Source organism: Caloenas nicobarica, chromosome 7, assembly GCF_036013445.1.
Source record: "Caloenas nicobarica isolate bCalNic1 chromosome 7, bCalNic1.hap1, whole genome shotgun sequence".
Taxonomy (NCBI): domain Eukaryota; kingdom Metazoa; phylum Chordata; class Aves; order Columbiformes; family Columbidae; genus Caloenas; species Caloenas nicobarica.
The window spans coordinates 15,919,055-15,938,870 of NC_088251.1; the positions used below are offsets into that span (position 1 = coordinate 15,919,055).

Sequence of the window (19,816 nt, forward strand, 5' to 3'; positions counted from 1 at the left end):
CATTAACTTGTTTTGTCGCTTCACCACTGTTACATACAAGTCATATACCATTCACACTGCATTAATTTAAGTAAATACCACTAGTGCTGCTCTTACTAGAACTATAGACTGAAAGAAAAGTACTTTAGGGTAAAAAAAAATTTTGCTAGCATTTTGCCTTGGTGACTAAAAGATGGTGAAACCAAGCTTCAAGTTGTGAAGTTTCAGATTCTTTCTTGTTACTAGTTTATTGTGAAATTAAAGTGCAGGAGGCTCCTGCAAAAATAATTTTGAATATTGAAAACAGTATTGTTTGATTGCCCCTTCCTAAAACTTACAAAAGATATTTCATTTCTATTTATTGACATTTAACAGTTGTCTTGCAGATTCTGAGTAGGCAATGTTCCTGTCATGTGTGTATATATATATATTTAAGATTTGAAGGAAGGCTTTCAAATAATATTTCAATGCTTTGACAAAATACAGCAAAAGTTTGCACAGCCCATGAATTTCAGATTTATTGCATGACTGCATTAAAGTATTGACTGATACTTTTTTCATCTAGAAATGGATTACGGAGCTGACAGTTTACTTAAAATAACCATTATGGATGAAAAAGCAAAGAAATCCCATTCAGAAGAAAGCATCTTGCCTCAGCCAAACATTTTGGTGAATGTGAATGGTTATATGTGATTATTTATACACAGTCAAATGATCTTTCTAAATAGAGGTAAAACATGTCATTTCAATTTTTGTCATTAACAAAGCTTACCAAAGATATTATAGGTATTGTTACTAACCACTTAGCAAAAATGTTGTCCTTAAACAGCTCTGTGTTCTAGTATGGTGGTGTAAATTTTCCATTCAGAGGAGTGCACTGATATGCTGGAGATGCACTCATTCACAAGCATGAATAGCAGAGACAAAACTCAGTGTCTATGGTTCTCCTGCATGTGATTGCATTATTTTTCAAAATGATTACTTTTCCTAATATATAAAGGACAGATGCAAAAAATGAAGGAGCTGTAGTACATTGGAGTGCAGCTTCTATTAAATTATTGCAGATACCATGTCTTTTTTTAAGTTTTGAGGTTTTTAATTGGAGATATTTATTAATACATTTATAGGAGCAGCTATTCAAGATACAATATCTTTAGTATTGAAAACCATGTGAAATTTGTATATGTGAAATGCAAGTGTGTTCTAAAACATCATCTCTGGGCTTTTTATTTTTTTAGGAGCTACAAGAACTTTCGAAACCACAACTGAAAATGTACAGTCTTAAATGCTGCAGTCTCAGAGCCCTTTTTCTATCAGTGCTCTGTAGGTAAGAAATATTTGGCAAAAATATTATTACACATTGAAGAAATAATATCAGTTGGTTTATAACCAATTTACTTATAATTAGAAATGTATCTGACCAGGTAAAGAAAGCCAGGTCTACTTGACAGTTGAATCTTGGCTCTTACAAAGATTGAACAACTTTGATATTAATAACAGAAATATAGGACTGAATTCCTTCATGAATCATCTCAGCTGCCTTAATTGAGTTACAGATTTTTTTCACAAGACTGATGGGGAGAAAAAAAGAAAGGAATTGAACTCGAGTAAATGATCCTTCAAATGAAAGATTACTGTGTAGAGAGTGTGAATATCATATCAGATGCTTAGCAAATTTAGAAGGGCACATGGTCCTTGCCTGGAGCACAGTACCTTGCCCAAGGACAGAAGCACACAGTCCACCTAGATGTACTGTAAGCTTAAGGTAATAAAGTAATCATTGTGCATTTGTTACTAAAGGAGAGTGTGTTAAAAATAATTACCTGGTTAAAACATTGTCATCTTATTCTCTGTTGATGAAATAATGGAGTCTTTAGGAAAGCTGAGTAGTATTCAGGTGGAAAGTGAAACCGATCCCTCTCTGTACAAGTAATTCTGCCAATAGTGCAGTTGCTATGACAAAAAGCTTAAGATAGAAATGGAGCACTTAAAATATATTCCTTCTATAAAAAAAGGGGAAAATATTCTTTGTAGGTAATTCTAGTGAGAAAACGCAAGCACAGACAGGTTAAATATTTGCACTTCCACCTTTAACAGAAATATTTAAAGTCTATTAGCCAATACTCTTTGTAGAATTGCCCAACCTATTTATCCTCCCAGCAAATCCCTCAAGATAAGACTCTGCCCAAGTTTTAGTTCAAGTAGATGTACAAATACATGTTTAGATAGAGCCTCCACTTGGTTGTGAGAGCAGGAGGAACAGTCCCCTGAAAGGGAGTTTAAAACATTCATCTCCACCACCTTCTCTGGTGCTACAAAGAGATCTTTGTCCAGAACACACACTTGCTCCAATTCCACCTTCCTTCCTCGTCAGCTGCGACTTGCCACACTCTATAATCACTGGATGATTCATGGCTTTGCAGTAATAAGGCACTGCAAAGAGACCAACAAAATTTGAGAAGTATCTGAGTAACAAGGAGGCAAAAGTCCCTGAGAAGTTCAGCCTGCTTTTGTACTTCTCCCTTCCTGAATGACTTAACTTCACTTTCAGCACTTAACATTAAATTACATTATGTTCATATCATAAACACACATACAAAAATCTGTATCCAGGAGTTTGCCTGGATGGTCACTTTCCCAGAAATATTTTCATTAAGAAGTAGAAATGAAAAAATTGAAGCAAATTTATTAGAGTAATCAGTAGAACTTACACTTCAAATCATTATCAGGAATCAGCTTAAGTAAATATGTGCTCTTTGATCCCAGAAAAGGCTCCCATTTATTTCAGGAAGAGTGTTTTTGAATTAGAGTGCTACCCTGAGTTTATAGGGCCAAATCCAGAAAATTCTGCAGGATGTTGATTTTTCTTTCTGTGTTTCAGAGCACTTAAATTATTCAAGTATTTGTTCTGGTAGGTGGTAACATAATGCTACTGTTTCCACCTCACCAATTAACCAAAACCCCACGACAGTACTAGCAGTTTTGAAGCAGAAAATTAATCAGTGATGTAAGTGGTTCTGCTGCAGTTTATCTACAAAGACCACACACAAGTCTCTATCCTTGAGCATGTCACATATGAAACAAGAAGTAACACCTTTGTTTGCTTCCGTAAACCCTTCACCTGTCAGTGTATTGCCTGGAAAAAGCTTTTTTCCCTCCCAGCTTTTCCTGGGGGAGATGTTTCAAAAGCTCGCTCAGACTGTGTTTGGCATTTCGCTTTCCCTTCTCTCAGTTCTAAGGTGTTTCTGCCTCTTTCATGATACATGACTTCTGACAAAAAAGAGCCAGGAAAAATATTCCCATACCTGTGTCTGGACTGTACTTTTGTTTTAAGCAGTGATATATACTACTGTTCAGGACAGACATTCCCTTTTCCCCCTCCAGTTACCCAATTGTTTTAAGACACTAACTTGAAAGTATCTTAAACAACAAGCAGTTTTTGTACCTTCCAAGTTTAGCCTACCCTGTAAACAAAGCTTCTGAGCTATAAGAATAACTAAGAAAACTAAATAATCCCAATTCAGCTTTTATGAAAGCAAGTATGGGTCATTGGCCTGAAGAGTTTAAAACATGTATTGTACATTGACAGCCCAGAACAGACAGATATTCCTAGCTATCAAATAAACATATATGCAGTTTTCTTCTATAAAAGCCTATTTTCTCAGTGGCTGTAACAGTTGTTTCAAGGCAATTCCATACTTGGATGCATGCCCATGTATTTCAAATACATAAAGAAAATGGAGGAACTAAGCTTTATGCAGTTAGTTAAATATAACAATACAAATACTGGATAAAAGAAAAGCCTAGATACACTGATGAGAAGATGTACATGCATAAGAGGAGCAAGTCTAATTTTTTGCTTCTATCCTTTGTGATTCCTGCATAAGGCTCTACAACATAATACAGGAATGTTCGCAGCTCTGAGCTCACACTTTCTTAGTGATGAATGGGCACACAAGTTGAAGAGCACTGTAAAGGAAACAGGGCATCCTCCCTTAAGATGTAGATAAGCAAAACCACTTAAGGCATGTAACATCTGTAGGTTCTTTGACTTTCAACACTGACATTCTGTTTCGTAGTATCCCCAAAGTTACCAGCACAATAACACCACACCTGCATTTAGGAGGCATCAGGTTCCTCTCATATATTGACACAGTATGATAAGCCTTCTCAAAGATTGTATGGAAAAACAGCCAACAAGAGACAGTGCTCCATTAATTCACATCCTCAATTACCACACAACAGCTTTCCCATACAAACAAGTTCTTACTTAATCATAAAAATCAAAGACATGAGGCTACACACCATATATTAATCAGAGAAATCAAGAACTCTCTCAAAGGGTATCACAGGTGGTTTAAGGGAAGGACTTCCATACAATAATACCAAATATTTAAAATATGTTTCAGAAAATAGCTGTTAATAGTAACACACCAGGCCACTCTACAATTGCATACTGATCAGAACCATATTATACCCTTGCAGTGAAAAAAAGACTGGCTTTTCTTTATTGTTTCATAGTATGTAAAAGTTATTTAAGAACAACGTAGTAAAGCTGTGAAATTAAATTCATGCAGCTTATTAAACACTTAACTAAAATTATAAGTAAATTACAAAAGCAGAAATATCTATTGCAGATACAGTATTTAATAAGTGATTTAAATTTGAATACATTTCTAATTCCCACACTTTTGTGCAACATGAAACTGGCCTTTTTATTTATATTCACATCTCAACTGAATATAACTGTGCTTTTAATTTTTTTTTTGTTAGGATAAAACTTACAGAAGAAATTGTCCTTATTTCAATGCTGGCATTACTCAAGACCACACTTAACATTAAGTGAAAACATAGTTCTCTAGCAGTAAATAAACAAAAACAGGGTCAAAATGAGGGAAATGAATAGGATCATTCAAATATTTAAGATACGAGTTACAAGAATGCTAATGAAAAACAGCTGCTTACATGGGAATAGGGTCTGGTGAACAGAAAAATTAAGCAGCAATAGCAGCTCTTCAAGACAGTAGACACCACATGTAAAACCACAGTGTGATTTGGCCACGTACACCGAGTGAGATCATCTTAGTGTTTAAGTTTTTGTTTAAGTTTTGCCAGTCTAAGATACTGGATTATTCTTAGTGGATGAAGACCAGAGTTTCCTGACAGAGCAGCTCAAGCTCTCTCAGAAACATAGTGAAGTTCAAATAAAAATAAGCAGCTTTAGAAAGCTACAGGAAGCCCAGAAACATCATTAGGAAGAGGAAGCACAGTTTTTAGGAGCAGCTCGAGGGAAAATTGGGAAGAAGAAATTCAGTAAGAATTTACTAGGACTAGGAAACACCACAAAACACTAGCTCTCCCTTAGCCATCAATTTGTACTTACTCCCTTCTCCTCAGGCTGAACAACAACAGCTACAACTGTTTTATCTGCTGGAACAGGACCAAAGGATAGAGCTGGTTACTCTTGGTGACCAGCAACTTTTGGTGTGTGGGGTAAGAAACACAAAGACTCTCTCCTGGTGAATATATAGGTGGCTGCTCTCCATCAGCAGAGACAACACCTCTGCCTGCAGCCAGCTGGGTATCCTTAATTCAATCAATTATTTGCTTATCACCTTCATAATTAAAGAAAAGTCATACCCCAGCTTTTCTCACATCATTGGCAATGAGCAGCCAGTACCACTTGTGTTTTAATTTATGAAGAGTGCAGCCTGAATTTGTGACAGGTGAGCACAACCTGCTCCCGCTCTCAGAGTACTCACTTTAGGGGTTAGGCAGAAATTAAGAGCAAAGCTATAATATTTTTTGCTATGGGACTGCTACTTAAAGCGTAACACCCCTCAGTGACCCCAGGTGTCCCTCCCACAGCTGCTAAACAGCAAGACCCATAAAAGGTGAAGAGGGGGTGGTGGGGAACATATAAAAATGAATCCTGATATGGTCTAAGAGTTGTAATTCAAGTATGTGTCTTTCTCAGTCCCTTTGCTTGTTCTCCCAAGGAGGCTATTGTAGGGGCCCCAGGGCAAAAATGGGATTTGTAATTGCTCATTTATGTTTGACTTCTGTAGGTTGTATTTGTAGCCATTTCTGAACAATGGAGTGGTTTACAGTCTCTTTATGCTTCACTGATTTTGCCCAACAGGATAATTTCTGTAACCTGTTTAAAAATTGTGTTGTAAAAGCAGGATTTTAGTAGTGGGTTTTTTGCTGTTCTTGGTTTGTGGCTTTTCTGTTGTTGTTGTTTATTTTTTTCCCCTGTCATTAATCTCTGAGGTTGGTTTCTGTCTCCCTCCGGAGTTAAATTTAATGTATTTCATTATAGTAAAAGCAGCTTAATTTTAAATGCTGAAATAAATAATCAATGCCACTCTCACATTCCTAGATTATAACAGTAGTGCCCTATTTACAGAGAAGATCTTAAAGAAGACTGAACTGCTTTCTCAGGTGATGTGTTAAGAAATGAAAGACTTTAAGGTATAGAAGTGGTATTTCTTTCCAGTAAGAGACTAATACAGGTTATAAAATCTATTATTTTCTAGAACACTTTTTTCCTATGGTGCTGTGAAAGGTGAGCATACAAATGTTTAGTGATAGACAGTAATTAGTAACCTTGAAACTAATACAGCATTTTCCTGCAATGTTGTTTCTCCTATAATTGATGATTTTTTTTTTTTGAAAATGTGCTCACCTTTTTTCATTCCTTTTAGGTCAATGCAAGTTCCTGAAGCTGAAGGAAAAGGTGAAATTCTACCTCCAACTATACAAAAAATAATAAAAGGATACAACAAGTATCTACGTCCTTTTTTTGATAGTAAGTAAGCTGTTTTAATGAGATTGAGCAATAATATAATGCAACATCTGAAACTCAGCAATGAGAGCAAATGTTTTTTTCACTCTACTCTTTTTCTCTAACGTTTGACAGTGACTGACCTAGTTATACATGGTATCCTATAATATAATAAGATACAGTGTAATAGCTTTTGTAGCCCAAGGTGGAACTTGTGTATTCCAGGTATTCACAAGCAAAACTTCCAGACTTTATTAAAAACTTGGCTATTGATGTTCGTGTGTCCTCAATGAGATAAGCTATAATATCTTAACTATTTAAAAGTATAATTTCCCCTAATTTCCTAAATAGTAACTGTAAGAAAATTGATTAAACATAAGAAAGCTTTATATATCAAGCTGTTCATAAAAGAACAGGCAAATCTTGTTACTATACTAAGTATTATGTTTATGTACTACAAGATTGAAAGAGAATTATTTAATAGATGCTTCTTGCCTCAGGTCTTAAAGGTCCCTGAACTGTTTCACTGCAGATATGTGAGGGAAAACAAATTGAAAATGTCGGTTCTCTGTGTCAGAAGGCCATGGTCACCAGATTAGGAGACCCATGTAGTCTGCTGCACCAAGGCTGATCTTACTGCCCTGCAGTGCAGTCAACATTAAGCACCTGAAATCTCAGCATCTTCCTTGCTTGAATCAGGCTATTGCATGTATCAGAAATACTGGAGAGTTGTGAGGCGGAGGTGAAGATCCCTGCCTGCCCAACTCTGAAACAGTAAATATTCTGCATGTTGAAAAGGTGCTCAGCACCATGTGTCTGTCAGAAAATAAACTTGCAGAGTGAATGCTAGGCACTAGTTTTTAAGTTAGGTATTCAGAAAAGTGAGGGATTTCAAATGAAGACTATTATATCCCTTTATATTCTGCTTAAAAATGGCTGACTAAAGAGTTTCTCAGACCATAATGTTACCTCTTGCTATCCAAATACCTGGCGAGACTAACAATCTGTTCAATAAGGACACCCTGCATCTGGTGCTATTTCTGAATCAGTTTTATAAAAATATTAAGATCTGTATTTTGGGTTTAAGAGAAAGGGAAAATAACTATTTCATCTGCTTGGTTTTACTGTAGTTGTCTCAGGTACTGATACGACTGTTTTAAAGTGCTCTAAAAAGATTATCAGCAAAATAAAAGTAATGCTGAAAAATAAACTAACTCCTTATCACTGGAGATGATGCATAATGGAAAATACATTAGTGGCAACTGAACATAAAGTTATTTAATTGATTACTTCATACTGGTACTAGAGATACATTGGTGCTGACATGGTGGATGTGCTTTGGTAGATAGTGAACATAATTTAGTTGCAAAAATCCTACGATAGTTGTTAGACCAACAGTAAAGCACTGTTGAGTTAAGTCTCTCCCTTTTCTAATGTAAGCCAAAGATTTTCTCAGCTGCTGTAATGCAGCAAGGCTATGGTTCTTCCCAGGAATTTTGTTTGGAGTGATGCTAAGGTCTTTGTTTGCCTGGAAATCTCAGAGAAGCTGAAGCACAGATCAAGTCCGTCATACACAGAGCAGGTCGGGCCCTTCCAGACAGCTCCAGCATCGCCGTGTGTGCTTGCCACGGCTCAGGCATGTAAACACTTGTCTCATAAATCTTTGATAGATATATATTGGCCCAACTGCTGAAGGAACAGGATGAGACTCTGAAAAAGACGTTTTGTTGATGCCATTTCTAAATGCAGAGTTAGTGATTTTGTGAGAAATGTCTTTTTTTGTAGGAATAATTTGGGATGACCAAGGAAGTGTTCATCGTGATTTTTGGATCTGCAGCTTTTTGCAAGGTCATTTGGGATTAGTTGAAATAATTTTTCTGTGTGATAAAGGCATGTATGCTCAGCAAGGGGTAGGGAGTAGTATCTGCCTAGCCCTGACCCGTCTGTTACTGTCAAAGTGGGCTGCAGCTTGGATGAGATTTGGGTTCAGGAGAAGCTCTTGCTCATCTCAGAAGCAGAGCTAGTAAACCACCTAAATCCTCAGCTTAACAAATCAGTGGATTATATTCATCTGTGTGACCACAGCTATGGTAGCTTTGTTTCATATAATATTTTGCTTATTTCTGTGGATATTATCTGCTTGCAGCTGGTGTATATTGTATCTGTTCTTTGTAGAGAAAGAGATTTAAGTATAGCTAGCTTTACTCGGAATTGTATCAATGGCTACAGTATACCTGCTAAATAGCTGGTGAAGCCATAGTAACAGTTAAGTAATGTATACATCTTCTGTGACTTTTTTTTAACCTTCCTTATCCCTCAAATCCTTAATTTATTTGGTATGACATCTGCATGTTAATAGTAAGAGACTGACCAATCAAAACCAGATCTGAAGATCAAAAAGAATCAAGTAGGGTAATGACCAATTGCATGACAAAAACATAAACTGGGGCATTGTGGTACTGATGGAGATTATCAGCTACTATAAAAGCCTGCACAGCTCTAATTGTGTCAACCATTCAGGGCTGATTTATTCTGAGAAGGAAACTTGTATTTCTAGAAACAAGAATGCAAAGGATGTATATGCATGTTAATCTCAAGATCTATGTTTGCTGTATGAAGTGCATGAAAGGATTTGCATAAAATGGGAACCTAGTATGTGTATGTTGATATGCAGAAATATCTAAAAATAATATCTTAAAGTCAGCCTCTTTGAGACACTTTGCTCCTTCCCCCCCAACCCCAAGATTCCTTTGCTTTCAAAAGTGTGCTTGTTCCTGTTTATTTATGTGGTCAGTCAGATATGCATTCATAAATATGTTTGAAGAAATTTGTCATAAAACTAGACGGTATTATTTGTTGACATCTACAGTGCTTTGAGCTTAATGTTAGCTAGTCATAATGGAACACTGAAATGTGATTTTTATCAAGTGTGAAGGGCCAGGGGTTAGTTTGAGTTTTAGCATAACATAATTCAAAGTTATTTCAAAGTTATTTGTCCTTGAAATTTTTCTTCAGGGAGGAAATGGGGATTTTTGAAGTGATGCTCACTGCCAGGATACAATCATACTCTTACAAAATCAGTGCCGCTGAACTCCTTAATGTTTAGCAAAATGGTGTTTTAGTCCTGAAAAGAAAGCATTAGGTATAAACAAATGGTCCTAAAGTGAAGGTTCCTTTTTTCCTAAAAGCTAGGAGAAACAGAAATATTAACTAGTTAAGGAAATTTCTTCTAAGTTCGAGTTTAGTAAGCCCTCCATTTGCCCGTCTGTGTTTGGTCCATGTGCTGGGACTAGCAGATGACTGGAAATTACCTAAGTGGATACTGGAAATTACCTAAGTGGATAAAAGTCATTAACAAGGGCATTAGGAATATATTTTTCATTTGAATCGAATGCCTGTACATAACATGAAATTGTCTTATCCTCTCCTTGCATGGATTTGAACTAACATTTTTCTAGATTTTAAGCCTGGATTAATCTCACCTTCCTTTAGTCATCTTCTCCTGCACAAGTAACCCCTCCAAAACCTTGCTACCCAAATGCTGCTTTTTATGCCCAGTACAGATTGTCATTCCCATCTCTAGGCACCTAAATTAGGTGCCTAAAGTCAGATTAGAAGAAACCGGACTTAGTATGTCAAAGCTTTGCAGACGAGTAATATTGACTGAGCATTTTATGTTTGTCTGTGGTGGCTGACACATACCAGTTACCAAATTATGGGGGTACTTTTACATGATGCTTAGTACAGAGGAATCCCAGATGGACTGGTTACTTCTCTGCCCTCACCTGAAAGTTACTAGTAACAATGTCCTCTTTCCTGAACTATAGCATTTTAATGAGCTGGTTCATCAAGCAAATCTTAATAAAATTAAGAGGTAGACCAGGAAGTTCCATGAATGAACTAAAAAATTACCTAATCTAGAATTATTTTAGCTATTCCTTGGACTGGAATATGAAATACTAGTGTTAGTAAATAGTATCCACTAAAGTAATAATATCCATCCTAGACTTTTAAATAGATGTGAAAGTCTTCCGTAGGAAAGCTGACATAAGGAATTGAAAAATGCAGAGTTATTTCCCTTAAATGTGCTACATAACCCTGGCACTTTATCAGAGCAATACAAGCTGATTTCAACATCAGGTTTTCTGCTGAAACTGTGTAGACCAATTTTATAACTTTAGGTGCTATGCCAAACCTCTCTGAATTAATGAACGATTCCTGCTGACTTCAGTGAGCCTTGGATCAGGTTCACAGAGTTGTTAAGGGATGCATAAAATCTTGTAAGTAATTTTATACAAATAGATTTTGTTCTGTGATTGAATGTGATAATTTAAGTGTTCTAATTAAAAAGAGACTAGGAAAAGGTCACAGCTAAGTATATTTGAATATGGAAGCTGCCTTCAAGTGGTATATAAAAAAGTCATGCTTGAATCAGTTATTCTAAACCACACTAAAAAGATTATCTTCCTTAGCTTTATAGAGAGTGATACATTTCATGGTATTAAGGTTTAAATTCAAGAAAGTTAATTAAACCTGAGTCCAACTTCCTGTGTAAGACCAGTCATATTTTTCTCCCAAATGTTGTTTATATTAAGTTCTATGAGTTTAATTAGATGAAGACATTTTAGTCCTCTGAAGTTTACAGTTTACCCAAAAAGAGATCATGTGATATTGGGATGTCAGTAGTGTCTAAGACCCTTTGATTTAGTGAGACAAGCTCACAGGGTACATGAGAAGGAAGGACTGAATAACTGCAGTCCTAAAACTATTTTATGTACCAATTGTCTAATCCTTCAGAGAAAGGCAAAAAGCCTAGAATATGTATGGCCAGTGGTATATTGGGAAAAAATACCTCTTGAATCCTTAAAAATTGTGATTTATTAAATCAATGACTTGGTGTAAAACTGGAAACTTCAGTGTGGAGATAGTAATGTAGATTTTTTTTTTTCCTTCCTTTCCCACGGAAACAAGAGAGACTATGAGACTGTCAGCTTCCTGCATGCAGGACAGTTTGCAGTTCCCCCTGCCCTAAAATGCTGTTCTAGAGGCTCTAAATGATGAACAGTGATTAAATTCAGTTAGAGAAAAAAAAAATGTTGTCTCTAACTTCTATAAACTGGGATCTTATTTTGCTTTGTCAGATAATGTGTACAACTTGCCACTGGTTACATTTTCTGTGTACTTACTGACATTGGGAAAGTCACCTCCCGGTCTTCTTGAGGAGCTGAATACATGTTCATTAATTTTCATGTTACAAGCTTTGATATTAAGATTCCAAATTTTGTCTTCTGGAATATTTCTGTCTCTCAATTGAACTCTATCTGCTGTCTGCACATTTTTTTTTGAATGTGGAAAACAAATCTTGTCACAGTAATCTAATAAGTCTTGCCAGTGCAGTTTAGATTGCAAGATAACCTAATTCTGTATATTGTTCCCCATTGCAATAGTGCTTCTGCCAAAGCAAAATACAGAAAGATCATACTGAAATTATGACAACGTCTAAATCCTTCTCAAAGGCTCAGTTTGCCAAAATATCTTCCTATCCTGTACATACTGCCTGCCTTATTTGCTCCCACATTGTTTGCATTTAGTTATATTAAAAATGTTTTTTTGAAGAATGATTTAATAAGCTGTTATTACTATCCCCACCATTTTTTTGTCTAGTCCACAAACCATACTAGCAGAGCTACATCACTGTCTAAAGATCATTGATGTGAACAAATAGAATTGAAGCTGATGCCTGCTAGAAATGCATCTGTCTTCTGATGCCTTAATATCGACAATTACAGTTGAGATCTGTCAGAAAGTCTATCTTAATCTGTCTGGTATCTTCATGTCATGTATACTTCTCAAGAAAGATGTTTTGTGGTAGGAAGTGAAATGCACCAAAAAAATACAATCAATGTATTGCTTCGTCTAAAAGTACCATAATACTCTAAAACAAAGCAAAGCTTGCAATCAGGTAGACAAACAGTTTTCATGAAACTATAATAAACTATTTTAGTGATGCTTTTCCTTCTAATACTCTGTTACAGTGGCATAGTATTTTGTCCAATATTGCTGCCAGGATGAGGTGTGGTTTTCAGAAAGCCATCTCTTTTGAGATATTTCTGAATGTCAGAATTGTTTTAAGTTTTCTTAAACTAAATGAAAAAGAGCTAGTACTAACAGCTCAGCATGAGCAGTTCATGATACTGCTAATTTATTTAAGTAGTTGGTCTTCAGAGTTACAAATGCATACGTGACACAGTGGTGGTTTACTTTGTTGGTACAAAGTTAAACAGAATGTGATCATAGCAGTGATCCAAATTTAATTTTTAAGTATGCTGTCTGCCACTATTCTGGCTGCTTTCCCATATGGAATTACTGTGAATATCTGTAAAGTGCATAAACTACCAGTCTTTGTACATAAATTTTGGTAAAAGCTAAATACATGTAATTAGATTGCGCACCCATTGCTGTAACAAGGCACAACCTTTGTTGTTTCTTTGCTGTGTTTTGAAGATTCTTTTCACTTATGCAGGACAGACTGACTTCAGTTTTCTGATTTCTTCTGAAGTTGTTGTTATGCATACAATTCCTGCCAAACATATGGAACTGTAAGAACTGACTGACTCATCTGGTCTATTGCCCTGTTTTTGACACTGTCAACAGGAGACCTTCCAGAGGAAGTTCAGGGAAAACCCTGGCGGATGATTACGGGAAGACTCATTTTGTTATTAATACTTGGCTTATTTAGTAAGGCACCATAAATTGTATTTAGCCTCACACACAAAAAAAGAAATTGGCATTTAAATATGAATATTGCTCTGATTTAATTAATTCTTAAAATGAAACTGTTCTCAGCATCTTGCATTGCATATTAATATATAAATATTAATATATAAATATAATATAAAGATCATAGAATTACTTTGGTTGGAAAAGACCTTTAAGATCATTAAGTCCACATCTAGTCCAACCCACCTGCCATGAGCTGGGACATCTTCTACTAGATCAGTTTGCTCAGGGCCCTGTCCAGCCTGGCCTTTAATGTTTCCAGGGATGGGACATCTCCCACTTCTCTGGGCAGCCTGTTCCAGTGTTTTCACCACCCTTGTGGTAATAAAATTTTTTTCCTTATATCTAGTTTAAATCTCCCCTCTTTTAGTATAAAACTATTACTGCTTGTCCTATTGCTACATGCCCTACTATCTATCCCCATCTTTCTTGTGGAAAGGCCACAATAAGGTCTCCCTGCAGCCTTCTCTTCTCCAGGCTGAACAACCCAAAATCTATTGTTTGAGTATCAAAACCTGAAAAAAATGGAATGAAACAGACAAGCGATCAATGGTCAGAGAACATTTCAGTCATATAATTTCATTCCAAAGTTACTTCTGAAGTCGTCTTCCAATAGATGAACAATTTCTTCTAATCCCTAAGTACAATTTATAGTATATAATAAACACATAGATTATCATCAGGGGATGCTGCAAGACTACAGCCCTGCTTTAAGCTGGAGCTTTACGTTCGAACTTTCAACTGGGTCCAGAACAAAGCATTTATAGATTCTTTCAGGAGTGCCAGATGTTTAACGACTTTAACATATGCATTACAAATAGAAATTATTTTGGTGAAAAAAACCCCCACTAATATAGTGATACCACTCAGAATGCCACTCTTTTTTTTTTAGCATTACTCAGTGGGGTAGAGTTGGATTCCAGCTTCCTCTAGATGCCGTTTGGGGGACATAACAGCTGTGTACATAATGCACTGCAAGGAGCCAAGCGGGGTTTTCAGCAGCATGTCTGTGACTGGCACCATCAGCTACATAGATCTTATCTGAAGTATTTCTGTATTTGAGTACTGCACTCTCAGCTTCTCAATTACTAGGGAAGATGCACTTATTTAATGTGAATTTCCCTGTATGTGTACTCTGTTAACCATTCAACACATATTAAATCAGGAATAATGTTATGTTTCCATGAAAGCCCTGCACAAATTCTGCATTTTAAAATGCACAATGGGTGATCTTCCTTCTGACACTGAAATGCACATTCACAAGGAAATGAGAATCTGAGCATACTAACATTACAATGACATTGTGACAACTCCTTAGGTACGGTGTTTAATCACATTGAATAAACCTTTGGCTGATAGTAATGTTAAAAGGAGAATTAAATTATTAGTTTTCCTTTATAAATGAAAGCATTTAAGTCACAAATTAGCTGCTAATCATCAAAAGCAAGATGTTAAAATGCAGTCACACAATATAGAGAATATGTTTTTAAATAGACAGTAAATAAAGTCACTCAGATATCCCATCTGGATATTAACCATGTGACATTGCCAGGAGCAACTCCTTAGTTTACTAACATCTGATGGACCAGATGTTGCAAATGGAAGAATTCTTTCCACCGCTCTGCACCTCTGAGCAGAAGGGTGTGATGTACTGTGGGGACTGTACCTTCTACACCTTGTTGTGCAATGTTTTTCCTCAGTACCCTTTTTCTTGGGGCGGGGGGAAAGTATAAAACACGTAATATTTAGGAAATAAAACACATTTATTAAAAACAAGATACTGTTAGTCTAGAAGTACTATAATGTGGTTATGAAGTCCTTAAAATTCTTTCATAATCTAAGTTTGAGGAATATTTCCGTTTTTTAAAAGCTGTTATCATTTAGAAAAAAATGAATCATACTGTGGAAGATTTTGTAGGCAGTTCTCCTAAACACTGTGTATTAAAGAACTGTGTGCTAGATTCTCACTTTCTTTTTTTTTTTGCAGATGGTCCTGTGTCAGTTGGAATGAGTCTGGATATTGCAAGCATTGATACAATATCAGAAATAAATATGGTATTGTAGCTTTTTCAATCTTTGTTTTGCTTGCTGATAAGTTAATGTCTTGTGTTTACAGCTTCTGGCAATGTGATTTTGAGGCTTTTCTCTTTGCGCAATGTGTTAGGAGATGGAATTTTATTTTTCTCTACAAATAGTGGTTATAGCACTATAATAAGTATATAAATGCAGATGCAAATTACACCTCTCATAGGTACAAAGAGAAATTTGCTACTGATTATTAATCTTAATGAAAGGCATGTAGAGTGCTATTTATGTTCCAGATGATATGCCTAAATCTTTGTGTTTCAGAAAAATTAGATTTGCATGACTTTGAGGCCACTCCCTTTCCTTGTGATTAGACACAGCTGAACTCGTGTTTCTATTTTACTGTTACTGTCACACACTAACTTATTCCAGCTGTCCTTCATTAAATTTGTATAATTTATTTTTGAACAAACTATGAAATGGAGTATTCTAATTAAAGAATTTCCATTGGTACATAGAAATAAAAGGCAAGATTCATTAATCAGATGTTCAGGATTAGAAAATGTGTTCTACATATATAAATGTGTGTGTTTATATGTATATAAATATACCTCACCATTTCATTATTCGGGCTTCCAAAGAAGTTGAGTATTAGTGTCCCTCTGTACTCAAAGTATTCACAGTTATTTAGAAAGCAGGAAGTGAGGTCAGAACTTAAGATGAATGTATCATAATGATATAAACACACCATAAATTCAAAAGTTGATTAAAAGTGTGGTAAGAAATAGTGTGATTTTAATGGAAGACTGCAAGGCATATCTGAATTGAAGGTGAGTTGGGCTGAGAGCTGTATTCAAGGTTTTGATAAATCTGTTGCCACTGTTTCACTTGTGATGCTGAAAGGATAAATCATGCTAAAAAATTATTCCCTTCCTATTTCACTAATTTGTGTCCTTTTGTCCATCTGAATTTACACAACTTTTCCCAAAGTCTTTTTTCTTAAAATGCATTTTTTTAGTAGTTTACATGAACAAAATGTTTGCAACTGCTTAAATAAATAATTCTAAAACTTGAAGATATACAGAGCCAGATTATTTGCTTGCAAAGCTCTGACTTCAGCTGATTTATAGCCCCAGACTTAGGCCATCAGCTTTTATTGTAAAATTCCAATGACTCTACAAACAAAATCTAATCAAGATAATATTTCTTAATGATGTTAACCTCACATGAAGTGCTGGAACATTTGGCAGTACAAGAGCAGCACAACTGCTATCAGGGTGCTAGCATTTAAAAAAGGGACATGGAGAGTCACAGGCTATTTGTATCCAACAGCTGTTACCAAATACTTTTATAAAATGGAATAAAATACAGGCTTGCTCTGTATGATAACTTTGGTTTTTTTTATCTTTCAGGACTACACAGCTACCATATTTCTAAGGCAGCGATGGACTGATGAGAGACTTTGTTTTGATGGTAATAAGAGTTTAAGCTTAGACGGTCGGCTTGTGGAAATGCTTTGGGTACCGGATACCTTCATAGTTGATTCAAAAAAGTCTTTTCTTCATGATATCACTGTTGAGAATCGTCTTATAAGAATATACCCAAATGGAACAGTCTTGTATGCTTTGCGGTATGTATATACCACATACCAACCTTTGTATTTGGCTTACACTTATATTTTAAACTTTCCAGGTTAGCATAATTTTATGCTGAAGAAACTGGTCTATTTGTAAAAGTAGAATATTTATAGTCTTGTAGTTTTACAGGTATTATTGACTAATATGATTAAGTTCTTAAATTTAATCATGGGTCTCATTTTCTTCCCTAAATAGATCCTTTTGCTAATTGCATTTTGCCATTCCAGTTGTTTTGCAATGGAGTCATCACAGAGGAAACCAAGCTGTAATTTTTGATTTTTGTTATTTTTTTTTGCAGCTTATCTTTTATAACAGATTTTGATAGATATAACAAAATTGTAAAATGTATTGCAAAAAAAAATCAGCAAAGGAAAATGCTGCTGTAAGTGAGAAGGGAATGAGGGGTGGCCTTTCTAGGCTGCCACTAAACTCAACTGTTCTGGAGTGGTTTCGTATTTGGGATGCAATTACTCTTCCACATTAGATACCAGTAAATACTAGATTTTTTTTATTTCCCTCACAATAGATATTTGCCTGTAAATATTAGTTCAAGAAGTATATATGGCTTTTTTTACTTATGGCCAATAATTAATATTTTTTTTCTCTCCAAGGATCACCACAACTGTTGCATGCAGTATGGATCTGACCAAATATCCGATGGATAAGCAGATGTGTACTTTGCAACTGGAAAGCTGTAAGACAGTCATCATTTTTATACAATTAGAAAAATATATGTGATCTTTTCTGGGGGCTACTATATATTATCAAAGAAGCTGGAATTTTAGAATAAGCCAAGGGACAGTATGTGACCAGTTCCTGTTGAATTACAAATGTATCTGTATACAAAGATAAATGTGTGAGATTTCACTGAAAATAGTATGTCAGTACTGAAAAATGCTGCTGTGCTATTAATGATTAAACAAATCTCAGGAGATTATCATAGGCTTTTGCAGCACACCCTGCAGTTATTCTGTTGGTCTTCAGGGGGAGTTCTGTGAGCAGGCATTTTCCAACACAGCAGAGAAAATACTACTTTATTGTTTTTCTGTTTCAGAGAGTATATATTTCTATTTCTCTCTCAGTGCCTGCCCCCTGACACAATTTCCCCTGGAGGCACAATTCCTTTAGGGAAGAAAGAAATTAGAATAAGGCTTCTTTATGAGGCATAGAGTTTATATTTAATTAATTTACTGTTTTCATACTGGAAAAAGGTCATTAAGGTAATTGCATAGCCAGTTCTGTTCTAAGATGGATATATGCAGTTCCTTCTATGACTTATTCAATTGTTTCTGTGCCAGTGCCCTGGGAAAAATGTCATCAATTGATGGACCAAGACTAAATATACCCTCATAGGTTCTCATTTTATCAATCAATGTTCTCATGATTTCCCTTAAAATATGCTCTCTAATACTTTGTAGATGTGGTTGCTCTGCAAATACCAAAATGTGCATGTTTGTAGTTAGCTTCTTACTATTACTTGTAAGACTATATCAAAGTATTTTTGTGCAGGATAAGTAAAAGGATATCCAATCCTTTAAGATGAAAATAAATGTTCAGATATATGTCAACACAAATTGGAAAGTTTTTTCATTATTTGGCTAGTTCTATTTTTTTACCATTTCAGAACTGTGGTGATGTTCTTTTGTTGGTAATGATCAATTAGAAGATTGCTGCAAAGTTTCATTTTAGACAAAAACAGAAAGGAAATGAAACCGAAAGCCTTCCTCACATAGGAGTCCTTCTAGAATCGACAGTTTCATAAGATCTGTTTAACAAATACGAATTCGAATTAGAATTTGGTTTATTTTCCTTTGGAAGAGTATATTGTTAAATCAGTGTACATGGATTTACTTCAACAGCGTTGCCTAATGAGTAGCTTAATATTTTCTCTAGTTCCAGAATGAAATATATGTCCCACAGAAACTTAAAATTTGACAGGATTAAAAAGATGAGAATTCCCTATATAATTCAAAATAAGCATTTTTTTTAGAGTGATTTCTTCTGCTTTTTCGACAACACAAAGTGTTTGCTGTCCAAGGGGAAAACACAGTAATGTCTTCACAAATGCTCCCATTACACTGGTGTTTAGTTTTGAGGAAAACAGCTCCAGACAATAAATGCAAAAGGAAGAGTGTGCCTTCAGCTGCGTCCCCTTTTCTTTTGTGCACTGTAATACTTTCTTTTGGATGTGCTGGAAATGCTGTTTGCCCCTCTTGAGATAAGCTATGTCAATTTATAGACAAATACTGACATCATCCCAGAATACTGCTTGCAGATACCATTGCCTGGAATCAAGAGTTGTGAATGCAAGCATACACACACATCTACGCAAATACTGACATTTACAAATAAAATGTAAAATATGTAGCAACTATTTGAGCTGAAACAAAGCGTTAAACTTTTTTTTAAGTGTTTACTAAATGCAAAGACAAGGCATGATATTATCAAGTAATGGCTTTCCACAATTGCAACACTTCAGATGGTAGTACAGGCATTTCTTAGGAGACAGAGAGATGCCACTCTGAGTCTGTTGATATGGCAGATGTGACATTTGGGGACTTGAAGGGCCCTTGACTCAGTTGGTGCTGCCAGGCAGTCCGTGCTCTCT

At 35.6% G+C, this 19,816-nt stretch overlaps 1 protein-coding gene across 1 annotated transcript in view; it reads left to right on the forward strand.

Annotated features, from left to right (window-relative positions):
- Positions 1-1,250: 1,250 nt before the first annotated feature.
- Positions 1,251-19,816, forward strand: part of LOC135990792 (gamma-aminobutyric acid receptor subunit pi-like) — a 37,866-nt gene continuing 19,300 nt past the window's right edge. The window contains exons 1-5 of the mRNA XM_065638838.1: positions 1,251-1,306; positions 6,687-6,790; positions 15,534-15,601; positions 16,984-17,201; positions 17,820-17,902. Coding sequence (XP_065494910.1) covers positions 1,251-1,306; positions 6,687-6,790; positions 15,534-15,601; positions 16,984-17,201; positions 17,820-17,902 — 529 coding nt within the window. The remainder of the gene's footprint in view (positions 1,307-6,686; positions 6,791-15,533; positions 15,602-16,983; positions 17,202-17,819; positions 17,903-19,816) is intronic.